Genomic DNA, 12216 nt, shown 5'->3' with positions numbered 1-12216 from the left:
TAGCTACCCTTTCCCTGTCTTCGAGTCCAGTTTTTGATTATCTTTCACCTTTAAATACTGTCGAGAGACTTCTGTCCAGTGTCTAACAGTTTAGGCATAGATGAGGCTCTAGTCCCCCTACAATTCTTGCTAGTTCTCTGTTTCCCATTTTCTGTAAGCTGTGACTTTCTTTTTATATTGTCAAATTTAATAACCTCCACACTCTATTCTGACGTTTACTACTTTTTTCCCTAAAGAACGATTCGAATATTTGAAAACCAGTTGAGTCTTTACGTATCAAGAACATCTAACTATGGAACAAGGATTACATTTCCCTGTCTGTGGAATCCCAGCTTCTCGGAAACATGCCCCCTTGCATCTTTGTGCACTCTGTTTCTCAATTATGCTCTGGTTTGTTATGCCTCATATTTGAACCTTACATGCCCTTTATTTTGTTTTGCTTTTCCTGAAAGTCCTTATTGTTTTTCTTCCTTCCTTATTGGGAATAGAAATACCCACTTTATTTATCATGTTATTTAATATTTAGTTCCTTATAAATTTTATTGCTTGTTGTATATTCCATTGTTATTTTTTGAAGACATTCTTGAAGCCAGCTGACTTCCTGTTCTAGATTGGACTGACTGCTTTGGAGCCCATTCGCTGAGGTTTCTTATGCCTTTTTTATACGTGGTCACATTGTCCTTCTTGCACATTCACTTGATGAAGTGCTTTCTTAAGTCATGGCCCCAGAAAGGGCACAGAGGAGTCTTAGCATCTCTAGAATTGTTTCATTTTTGCCCTTATTATTGTGTATTTCACAATTGGGCAAGTAATTCTAGGTACATGTTTTTAATCAGGTCTTTGAAGGCTTTGCATATATGTTTGCTCTTAAAATATCCCTGTGTTGGGGTGTCTTTGCTGGCTCAACGTTGGAGAATCTGCCTGCCAGTTCAGGAGACGTGGGTTCCATCCCTGGTCCAGGAAGATCCCACATGCCCCGTAACAGCTAAGCCCGTGTGCCACAACTCTTGATCCTGTGCTCTGGAGCCCGGGAGCTGCAGTTCCTGAGCCCACGTGCTGCAGCTACGAAGGCTGTGCCCTGGAGCCCATGCCCTCCTCCCCAACAAGAGAAGCTGCTGCAGTGAGAAGCCCGCACACTGCACCTAGAGGGTAGCCCCCACGCACCACAGCGGAAGCAAAGCCCGAACGGCAGTGAAGACCCAGCACGGCCAAAGATAAAATTACTAAAAAAAAAATCCCTGGGTTTTGGAGAATTAGCATAGTGAGATAAGTTAGGATCTAAGAGTTAGTCATCGGATCTCCAAAACCTTCTCATAATTATTGTTTCTAATTCATCCCTCCCAATATCAAAGCCACTGAGGCAAATGCATATATTAAAATCATTTTATACATAGACCAAATCTCACTGGGAACAGTAATAAATAACAGTTAATTTAGTTATCATTTCCCACTTAAAGGATAAAATAAATCTTCAATTCTTGGTGAAAGTGGAGATAAAGACTTGTAGGCAGATGTGTACTGATTTAGTTATAAAACGGGTTGGATATTTAGCAGTACATTTATTGTTATTTTTCCACCTTAGAATTAAGCAGAATCTGTATGAAAATAAACAGCTGAATTCTAGCTCAGTAGAACTAGAATTTAAGATAGTTTGTGGGCATTTTATTAAACTAAGTGTAAACAGCTCCCCTCTGGGAGTAGATACATTGATAATCTCTTATTGCAGGTGTTCATACGTCCTGTAAAGAATGTCATAGGCTCCGAGGTGGTCCATGCTGTCATTTCCATCTACTGCTACTGTGTGGACTTAATATCAAACTCATATTAAAGAAATATCTGGCATATCCTGAACATTTTATCTTATGACTTGTAAATACAGAGATATATAAGCACCATGTAGTGTTTAATATTCAGCTCCTTATGTATCAGCCGTCTTTATTTGATATAGATGGAGAGAAGAAACCCTGTCCATGGTAACAAATCAAATGATGTTTGTGGCTTATGGGCAGTCAGTTTAATCTAGTGCATTAGAAATATCTCATCTGTCTTAACTCTGTCTCCATCTCTTAATTAAATACAGAATTTTGATGCTGAATTACACTTGGGCAATTAGTTTCTTTTTTAGCAGAGATGAACTGATGAATGTTTTGAAGCTATAATAAGAATGTTTTTAAAGCTTCACTGAGAAATAAAATGGACTTTACATAAATGTAATTTATTTATTTATAGCATAGTTTAAAGGTTTATTGAAAATTTTAATAGCAAGCCTTCATTCCAAAGGATAAGGAAGTCAAAGAAAAAATATCAATTTGCTTTCTCAGAAAAAGTGACCTTTTTTCCTTAATTTAGTTTATTATTTTTTAATATAAATTTATTTATTTTAATTGGAGGTTAATTACTTTACAGTATTGTATTGGTTTGCCATACATCAACATGAATCCGCCACAGATAAACACGTGTTCCCCATCCTGAACCCCCCCTCCCTCCTCCCTCCCCGTACCATCCCTCTTTAAACCGACTTTTAAAAGCTTTGATGTTTTGAAAAGAGTGACCTTGAATATTCAGGGAACTCATTTAGCACATGAAATTTGTCATCCTCTGGGTGTCAGAAGTTCAAAATTATAACTTGCTTATTAGCAAATGTGAAAAGTCATGTCTCTTGTTACAAGTTAACTTGGATTATGTCAGTTCATTTCTCTTTTAGCCTGAAGTTATAAAATATTCATATATAATCAAGATATATTTGCAGTAGTATTAAAGGATTCACTATGTACCTGACAGAAGTTCTGAAACCATTTTTCATGGTTAAGTCATTGCTGTTATGTGTGTAAAATATTCAAATTACTGTATGGAACCATATAACCTGCAACATACAGGGTTCCTATAGAGTGTTATCAGAGCTTAGGATTTTATCACTTCCTGTGTAGACATATTATTGGACTAAGAGTACTTTAGTAGCCTGCTATGTTTTGAGTGTTGTTTTTGAAATAAGGAAAGACTTAAAATAGGCTAGAAATTACAGTCTTTGGTATTTAAATGAATAATGAATATACCACATAAAGATTTTAGAACACAATAAAAAGTATTACAAACAGATGTAAAACAACAGTGAAAATTGAATATGAAATTTTGAGGCAAATGAACTGTCAATGACAAGTTTAATTTATTAGAACAAGGTTCCTGTTGGAAAAAGTTTGAATATTATTTTAAAGGAAGAATGTGGATTCGTCCGGAGAGCAACTAAGCCAAGCAGAAAGACTCAGACATGCCTCGTGCAGGAGGCAGACAGGATGACACTGTCAGCAAAGAATACGATTGACCCTCTGGTTTTATCTTTAAGTTTATGATAAGAGGGTGCTTACCTTCCTGGGTAGCTTAAATGGTAAAGACCCTGCCTGCAATGCGAGAGACCTGGCTGGGTTCAATCCCTGGGTTGCAAAGAATCCCCTGGAGAAGGCATGGCAACCCACTCCAGTGTTCTTGCCTGGAGAAGTCCAAGGACAGAGGAGCCTGACGGGCTACAGTCCATGGTGTCACACAGAGTCAACACAACTGAGCAACAAACACTCGCTTTCATGTTAGCATAATAACAAAATAGACATGAATCAAAATCCTTTCTCCATTCATTCAAGCAGAGTACTCTTCTGAGCTCTGGTTATGAATAAACATGCCGGTCTTATGGTTGGTCATGAGGGTAAAGATGCTATGTATGTGCAAAGTTTGGTATATAATAGGCTCCAAGCAAGTATTAGCCCTTCTCCCTTTATAGGTCACATACAACACTATGGTATGTGGCTAGGAAACCTGTTAAGATTTATTTTCTCCATATCAAGATCAAACACAACATACAGTCCAAAGGTTGAGGATATGAAGAAGTAACCTTTATTTTGGATGCTTAGCAGTTGTCTCTGAACATGTTTTCTCCTAATGCTCAGGTGGTTTAAAGGATGAGAAATAATTCAAGGGTTAAATAGGGCCTTGCCCTACTTCGTTCCTAAATGCCATCTGCTCTGCTAAGTGGATGCAGTCACAGCAGTTCGTCAGGCTTATTCATGGAAACAGGCCCTATGGGTCCATCAGGGGAGAAGTGACCAGGAAGCTGCAGAGCTTAAGCTGCAGAGATGCTCACCTGCATGGGACCCTTTGTAGGCATCCAGTTTGTAATTTGCATGCTTCTCCTTTAAGCATATGTGTGCTCAGTCATCTACAACTCTGCAACTTCATGGACTGTAGCCCACCAGTCTCCTCTGTCCGTGGCATTTTCAGGCAAGAATACTGGAGTGGGTTGCCATTTTCTTCTCCTAGAGATCCTCATGACCCAGGATTGGGTTCCTGCATTGACAGGCGGACTCTTTACCACTGTACCCCCGAGCCCCTCTAATTAGATAACCTTCAGGCTCCACAAAACCTGGGTCTACTCTCAAGGGACTGTCAGATAAAAGGGGAAAAAAAAAATCAATACAATTGAAAAAGATGAGGTGGCCAATAGCAGGAAAAGCAAGTTTGGCTTCTATTGACCAAATAATGATTGGTAGTTACCTTTGAACACTGATGCCCATATGCCCTTGACCATAGCTAGTCCTTGCCTGTCCAGGAAGGTACTCTCTAGTCTAGCATCAGTCTAAGAATCATGCATATGAAGAAGTGATAAAGGAGGTCACCTGGCAATCAGGGAATGTCAGTTATACTGCCCAGTCTTTGGTTCCGCACAGTTTTAGGTGAGTGAAGGGGGAGGGATAAATGGAACCGGTATTGTACTGATCTGACTCAGTATGTGCGTCCAAAATGGGTTAGTCCCTCTATATATATTATCACATTTTTATTCTCATAAGTAATATAATATAAGTAAGTAGTATCATCTAAATTGTAGCCTGGGAGATAAGAAGTAACCTCAGCTATTACCTGTAACTTCACAGCAATAACTTCTGTATTTTCCTGTTAACTTGACAACAACAACAGTTATGCAGGTAGCATTGTATACACAGTCCTGTACAGGCATTTGCAACTAACATTAGAGCTGGGAACTAAAATGGTATTGCAGATACACTTATACCTACTGGGGCTTTCCTGGTGGCTCAGCTGGTAGAGTCCGCCCGACTGGGTTCAGTCCCTGAGTTAGGAAGATCCCCTGGAGTAGGGAAAGTCTACCCACTTAAATTGCCTCCTAATCATTGAGTAAGATGTATGTTTAGAAAGATGAGTGAATTTTCTTCAGGATGTGTTTGTTTATATTAGTCAAAATAGGCCAACAGCTTCAGCATCTGAAATGTTAATGAGCTTTACACATCGAAAGGGTTTGATATAAAGATGGCCTTAAAGGATGTGATTATAAGCAAACTCACAGCTTCAGGAATGCTATCTAAGGCTTTTATTTTGGTGAAACTTGTATCTTTGGTTCCATACATCCTTTATTAAACATTCAATAAGCTTGTTCTTTCTCTCTTTCTCTGTCACAGATCCACATCCAGAGAACTGAAGGGTGTGACCATATGACCTGTTCCCAGTGTAACACTAATTTTTGTTATCGCTGTGGGGAGAGATACCGCCAGCTCCGTTTCTTTGGAGACCACACCTCAAACCTCAGTATATTTGGATGCAAATACCGCTACCTCCCGGAGAGACCTCACCTAAGGAGATTAGTGCGAGGGTCAGTCTGTGGTGAGTGTCCAACATTATTTATAGGGATCTTCCTCAGGAAGTACGCGGTGATGATGATAGAGCTTAGAAATGTAATCCGACAGCTATGATAAATCTCAGCACCTGGCACGCATTCTAGCAGAGCCTTTAGCTGAAAATAGGAGGAAGACATTTTCTCTCCTTTTGTGTTTAAAAAAAAAAAAAAAACTTTAGTTTGTTAGCAGGACACTACCTATATGAGCAAGTGGATTTTGTTCGAAAAACGAATAATTGAATATACCGCAGAAATGTGAAGTCATTAGTCTTCTGAAACCCTATTGTAAGTGATTTGATAAAAGGGAACACTGTCACATTTATTTTTGTAGTAATGATACCTAGCAACGGGTCTTAACATATAGCCTCTGTTTATTCCCGGAGACATAACAGTACAAGTTTTAAAACCCCTGTGTTTCCTTTTGGGGCCCATTTTCATGTGTGTGTACGTGTGTACTCGTGTGTCAGGATGTACCTGACAGAGCAGGGAGCAGCTGGCCTTATAAGTTCTCTCTCCTACACATATTTTTCCACCTTCAGGACAGCTGTCAGACCATCTCAAACTGCTGTCAGACCATCACAAGTATGGCAGGAAAATGTGGACTTTTCTCCTATGGACAAACAGGGAAGAATACAATAATCCATGTTACCCATTCATTTTACAAAATGGAATAAAATGATTTTGTAAGCAGTGTTTTTAAATAAAAGAGCAGTTCAGTTTCAAACATCTCATCCCTACAAAAGGCAGGACAAGGAGTTACTCTGTCAGTCCCAAGCTTGCTTCCTCCCTGCCACGGAAGAGAGTGGATGGATGACAGCAAAGCCCTCCTGACCTCTGTCTTTCCCTGATCTACAGTTTGGGAAGTCTGCACATGTCCTTGGATAGAGACAGGAAAAGGGCCTGCCCTCCACTCATACCTGGAGGATGAGAAACAAGGTCTTCATTTCATGTCACCATCTGCCCAGCTACAGATCAGAGGTTCTGCCTCTCGAGAATAAGGCAGAACAGCGATTGGAGGATAATTAGCATCCTCTGACATGGAAGTATCTCCCTAGTAGGGAGTAGGCAGATTTTTCAGTGAATGGCTTCCTGGGTAGCTCAAAGAGTAAAGAATCTGCCCACAGTGTGGGGGACCTAGGTTCAGTCCCTGGATTGGGACGATCCCCTGGAGAAGGGCATGGCAATCCACTCTAGTATCCTTGCCTGGAGAATCCCATGGACAGAGGAGCTTGGCGGGCCACAGTGCATGGGTTTGCAAAGAGTCAGACATGACTGAGTGACTAATACTTTCACTTTCACTTTTTCAGGGAGTTGGCGGATTTTTCAGTGAATTGTATTGGGAATAAAAGTGACAGAAAAATGCTTAGTTCTCATATTATTCCATACAAATATTCAAAGTATTAAAGCATACATTGGTGAAGAAAATACAGGTCTTTAATTGATTTCTTGTTGGCAAGTAGCTTATATACAAAAATGGCTTATGCACAAGAAATGGAGGCCCCCAAAAAATAAATATCAATTTTTTTAAAAAAAAAGAAAAGTCTGGAACCAGAATTGAAGAAATAAAGATAGCCAATAAACATGTTTTAAAAGATTCAGCATTATTAGTAGTCAGAGAAATGTAAATTATAATAAAATGAGGTTTCTTTGGATTATTGATTAGCAAATATTTTGTCAAGTTAATACTCTGTGCTGAATTTCCATACTCTATTGAATGAATTGGAAATTTTGTGCAGTTCTTTTACAAATAAGTTTGATGGTAACGTGATAGATATTTTAAAATATAATAAATCTAGGCTGACAATGGTGTACTTGCAAGTATAATTTAAAATAGCAGAAAAGGGAACAAAAAAATAAGTACTAAAATGTTTAAATAAGATAGGATATATGGATATGATAGAATATTGTTTCAGCTTTTGAGAATAGTATTTTAAAAGAATTATTATTGATCTAGGAATAACAGAATCTGAGCTTAACTGTCCTCAAGACAGTTTTAAAAATAGACTTAAACATGTATCAAATATTGATTGAATGATTATAATAAGTTTATTGCTTCCCAGAGAGAAAGAGAGCACATATCTGGTTCTTTGAGTCCTGTGATGTTTGAAAACAATAGTGCTATTACTTTGCAGTCATGTTTTATCACTCTTATGAAAATATCACTCTTATGAAAATTGATAATTACTTAAAAAAGAAATATGAATGAGCACACACTGAGCTACATGTACAGGAGAAAACGGATTCACTTAAAATATGCATGTCAGTATATTCTAAATAGCTTTACAAGTGTACAAAATATAATTGTTCAATGGGATTTAGTATTGCTTGATAAATTATGTCATTGGTGAAAAATATAAGTAAACCTCATGGTTAGACATTTTGTCAACTGAATGGCAATTTTTTCAAAATTAGATATTAAAAAATATATTTCCTAAAAAAAAAAATTTTCTATCTATATATTTTCTGTGGTTCCAGAGACCCTTTCTTAAGAATAAAAAATGTTAACATTTTTCTGACAAATTTCCAACAAACAGCAGCATTATGTTTCCATTTTCTAATGTAGTTGAAGTGAAGTGAAGTGAAGTTGCTCAGTCGTGTCCGACTCTTTGCGACCCCATGGACTGTAGCCCACCAGGCTCCTCCATCCATGGAATTTTCTAGGCAAGAGTACTGGAGTGGGTTGCCATTTCCTTCTCCAGGGGATCTTCCCGACCTGGGGATCGAACCCAGGTCTCCCACATTGCAAGCAGATGCTTTACCGTCTGAGCCACCAGGGAGTTGGTTAATCCAAATTACCATCCTTATTTATAGAATGGTGTTGCTGCTTGATTCTTAAATAGCAGTGTGATTCTACTGCAAAGTCCCTGCATTGCTTCCTCTTCTCTTGTGTTTGGGTTCTGTAGCTGTTGCTACGTCACATGCTTTGAGATCAAGATTACCATGTAATGATAACGATTACGATGTAAAGATATTAACTATTAGCCTCTATTTTTGTGCTAGTGCCTTTTAACACCAGCAGGATTCCGGTTGTGACCTCTGTGCTGTAACTAGAGTTTATTGTAATCACTGCTCAGTTACTCATTCAGAAGAAAAAATGCTGGTTGATGCCACTGGCATCCTTACCAGTGTTTGGCCTTCTTATAAGTGCTTCCTTTTTAAGTTTGCTAAAATGATTTATTTGAGTAACCTTCAGTATATTGTGTGTCTAATGGTAATTTTCTCTAACAACAGTATTGAAACATCCCATTTGTCATTCAGTATATTAGATGTTCGTGTTATTAGTTTTCTTTGGACCCAGGAAATAAATAAATCACATTTTCAGATGTGGGCTTGGGCACTACTAGCGCTCTGTTTTGTGAGCTAATTAGATTTTCTTTTGCCGGCTCAGGATGTGTCACTCCCTTTTTAATCTTTCAGAATATTAAAAAAAAAAATGAAAGTGGAAGAGATCTAAAGGAAAAGCATAAAGCTGAATGGTTCTGGTGGAGTAAAGTGAGTCAGTAGCTTTAGAATTTTCTTGGTTAAAAAAATAAAGAATTTTCTTGGTTGTATTAGGTAAGTAATTTATGAGATGGATGACTCATGTGCTCAGGACTTGAGTGAAGTTACTGAATTGTACATGTTTGTTCTACACCTGATACATTTCCAGAGAAATATTGCCTTAATTATAACGACTCCTTAAAAATACACACTGTGATATTTAAAAGCGTTGCTGAATTTGTATTTTGGTTTTAGTTTAAGACTCTCTAAATGGTTTGCCTTTTGTTTTCCAGCTGGAAAATTGTTCGTTGCACCTCTAATTCTGGTCTTGGGATTAGCACTAGGGGCCATAGCAGTTGTCATCGGTAAGAAACACTTAATGTATTTGAGATAAGAATTCTCTGGGTGCCGTAGAGAGAACATGCGTGTAAATGTAATAGTGATTCAGTTAGTAAGCAGGGGAGATACCTGTCCCGCGCTTGCTCTAGATAAGCCATCAGGACATGATTTATAGATTCAGAGGGGTGTGTTTCATATAGGATGTATTTGTGTGGCACTTTTTCAGTCCCGGAATACTCTCATTCATATTGCTTATAAGGCATTATTAACCCTCTTTTAATACAAAAATTAATGTAACTAGAATTTTACTGAAAGATTCCAGTGGACAAGAACCCAGATTTTCCAATTCTGAGTTCAGTTTAGAGCATCAAAGGAAAGAGGCTCTGGTTCAGTTTGGTTAGTTCTAATAAAAGGATTCCCTGGGTCAAAAATACATTTGATGTGTGTAGGAACACATGCCCAACATAAAATTGAGCACTGACAAATAGAAAATGTATCAGTGATAAATGTAGTTTCATTCATACAGGTATATTAAAATACACATTTCAAGCAATGATTCTGAGACTCGGGAGTGCTTTATAAGAACCATGAAGGCTGGTTAAAACACAAGTTAATGAGTCCTTGCCCTAGTTTCTGATTCACTATAGAGACAGGACCCATGCATTTCTAGTTCTAAAAGGTTAGGTGACGCTTATGCTGATGGTTCACGGACCACACTTTGAGAACCATTGCTTTAGAGAATTTAAAAGCAAACATGATAGCTAAAGGCTGCTTGGATAATTGTTCCACGTAGTAGATAGGATTTCTCTTTTTTTCCTAAGTAAATTGATTTTATATGTAAAGTTGTGTTTAGCAAGTAATTCGTATGTTCAGGATAGATAGAATTATAAAGTAACTGACATTTATAAGTTCTTACATTGAGTGAGGCTTGATGAAGTAGATGCTATTTCTGCATTTTACAGTTCAGGAAATTAAAGCTAGTCACTAGGACCTCACAAATGGTAGAATTGGGCATCAAAGCTGACATTTGCTCCACCACCCATCTTCTTGAGTAACATGTTAAATGGCCTGAAACCAAAGCATGAATATCAGTGTGAAAGATATAACCAGGGTTAATAAAGAAGACTTAAACTTAAGTTTTGATATTTTGATTTTAAAAAATTCATATCAAAACTGGTGTCACAGACTCTGTTAAAAGGTGAAGAGAGAGTTTAAAAAACAAAAAAAGAATAAAGAAGAGAATCTTGAGAAACTAAGTACATTTCATAGCATAGGTATCTTCCCTCTTCTCATGTATTACTAAATAATGATTATTAATAAATAGCTTGCATTTATAAAATGAACATTTGAAAATAGAAACGTTACAAATCTATAGTACGAAAAGCCTGTTCTTTTAATTAGCTTTCATCTTTTTCTTTAAATCCCCAGGTTTATTTGTATTTCCTATCTATTGCCTTTGTAAAAAACAGAGAAAACGATCACGGACAGGAATGCACTGGTAAATTCAGGTGAGGTCACGTGATAGCGCTGGTCTGGGTAAGAACCGCACAGGATGATACACGCGTCAGAGGGCTGCACCTTGCGACCGCCTGGAGGAACCTCCTGCCTCCTCTTCCCCATGTTCTCTGCAGGCCACAAAGCCTCTAGCTCCAGTGCATTCCCAACATGGAATCCTGTCCTTTCCGTATACAGATTGCTGCTTTTACGAAACGGTCACTTTCATAGACTATAAACATCTATATCATAGACTCTTCATGGTTCTTGGAAGACAATACTTTAATTAGAACCAGTTATCCTCAAAACTGTCTGAGCATGTGTCTCCTGAGCATTGCTTAGACTGTCTTTGTCCCTGACTCTCCCTCTGGGCCTTCTTCTGAGACTTGGGCTGAATAACTCAAGTGCCACCTGCACACCAAGCAAGGCCACCTTTCAGAAGATGGAGGCTTACCACGTGCACCTGTTTTCATCTGTGTCCCAAGCATATAATTCCTTCCTCCTCCAGATGCTCTAATTGTTACAAATCTCAATGCCCAAAAAGGAACTAATGGAACTAAATGAGAAGACTCTGAAGTGTATACGTGTAGGGGTGTGAATGTGTGTGTATATACTTATCTATATTAAAACTAGGTCCATACCTTGTTCTTGTTGACTTCCATGCCTCTACACTATTTTTCCACATTTTTGTAGACGTTATTTAAAGACGATCGTTCCTTTGTGGGCATAATTTGGTAATGTACTGAATTAAAGTCAGTGTAGACAGCAGGCGATTTTGATGTTGACCCTTTCTGTTTCTTGCTGTTTTTCTGTGTGTCTCAGATGCAGACACGGAAATTTGTGCAGGGTCACCTCAAGGATTATCAAACTTTATAAACTGACAAAATGGAGAGGCTGCTTCTGGGAAATTCTCGAGACCTAAACATTCAGTCTTCTTTTCAGATTTCTTACATGTTGGCATACTTGCTTCACTCTATAGTTAATTTAAATGAGTTTGCTGTAGAGAGAACTGCTGAGGCCTTTGAACATATCCCCATTCTGCTAATTGTTTAACCAATTTGTGATGATAATAATTATGCTTTAGATTAAGCATATGGTATTATTTAAAACCCCACCCTCTCACCTCTTCTTTCTCTCTCTCTATTTGTCCCCAAGTTTTTCATAAACACAAATACTGTTTTTGAAGGATTTTTCTTACGTTTACTGCTTCAGTGCATAATAATGTGTTGGTA

The 12216-nt window shown here is 38.0% G+C and overlaps 1 protein-coding gene across 2 annotated transcripts in view; it reads left to right on the top strand.

Annotated features, from left to right (window-relative positions):
• RNF217 (ring finger protein 217) overlaps positions 1 to 12216 on the top strand; it is a 125978-nt gene that overhangs the window by 106045 nt on the left and 7717 nt on the right. The window contains exons 4-6 of one of the 2 annotated variants that reach the window (XM_068985362.1): positions 5457 to 5658; positions 9445 to 9516; positions 10919 to 10998. In XM_068985362.1, coding sequence (XP_068841463.1) covers positions 5457 to 5658; positions 9445 to 9516; positions 10919 to 10992 — 348 coding nt within the window. In that variant the 3' untranslated portion in view covers positions 10993 to 10998. Of the gene's footprint in view, positions 1 to 5456; positions 5659 to 9444; positions 9517 to 10918; positions 11478 to 12216 lie in introns of those variants that run through there. The other variant, XM_068985361.1, reaches the window with a different exon arrangement.

Source organism: Capricornis sumatraensis, chromosome 13 (genome assembly GCF_032405125.1).
Source record: "Capricornis sumatraensis isolate serow.1 chromosome 13, serow.2, whole genome shotgun sequence".
In the NCBI taxonomy this organism is placed as follows: domain Eukaryota; kingdom Metazoa; phylum Chordata; class Mammalia; order Artiodactyla; family Bovidae; genus Capricornis; species Capricornis sumatraensis.
Note: the sequence above shows the minus strand (reverse complement) of the source record. Positions and strands in the feature narration are given on the sequence as shown.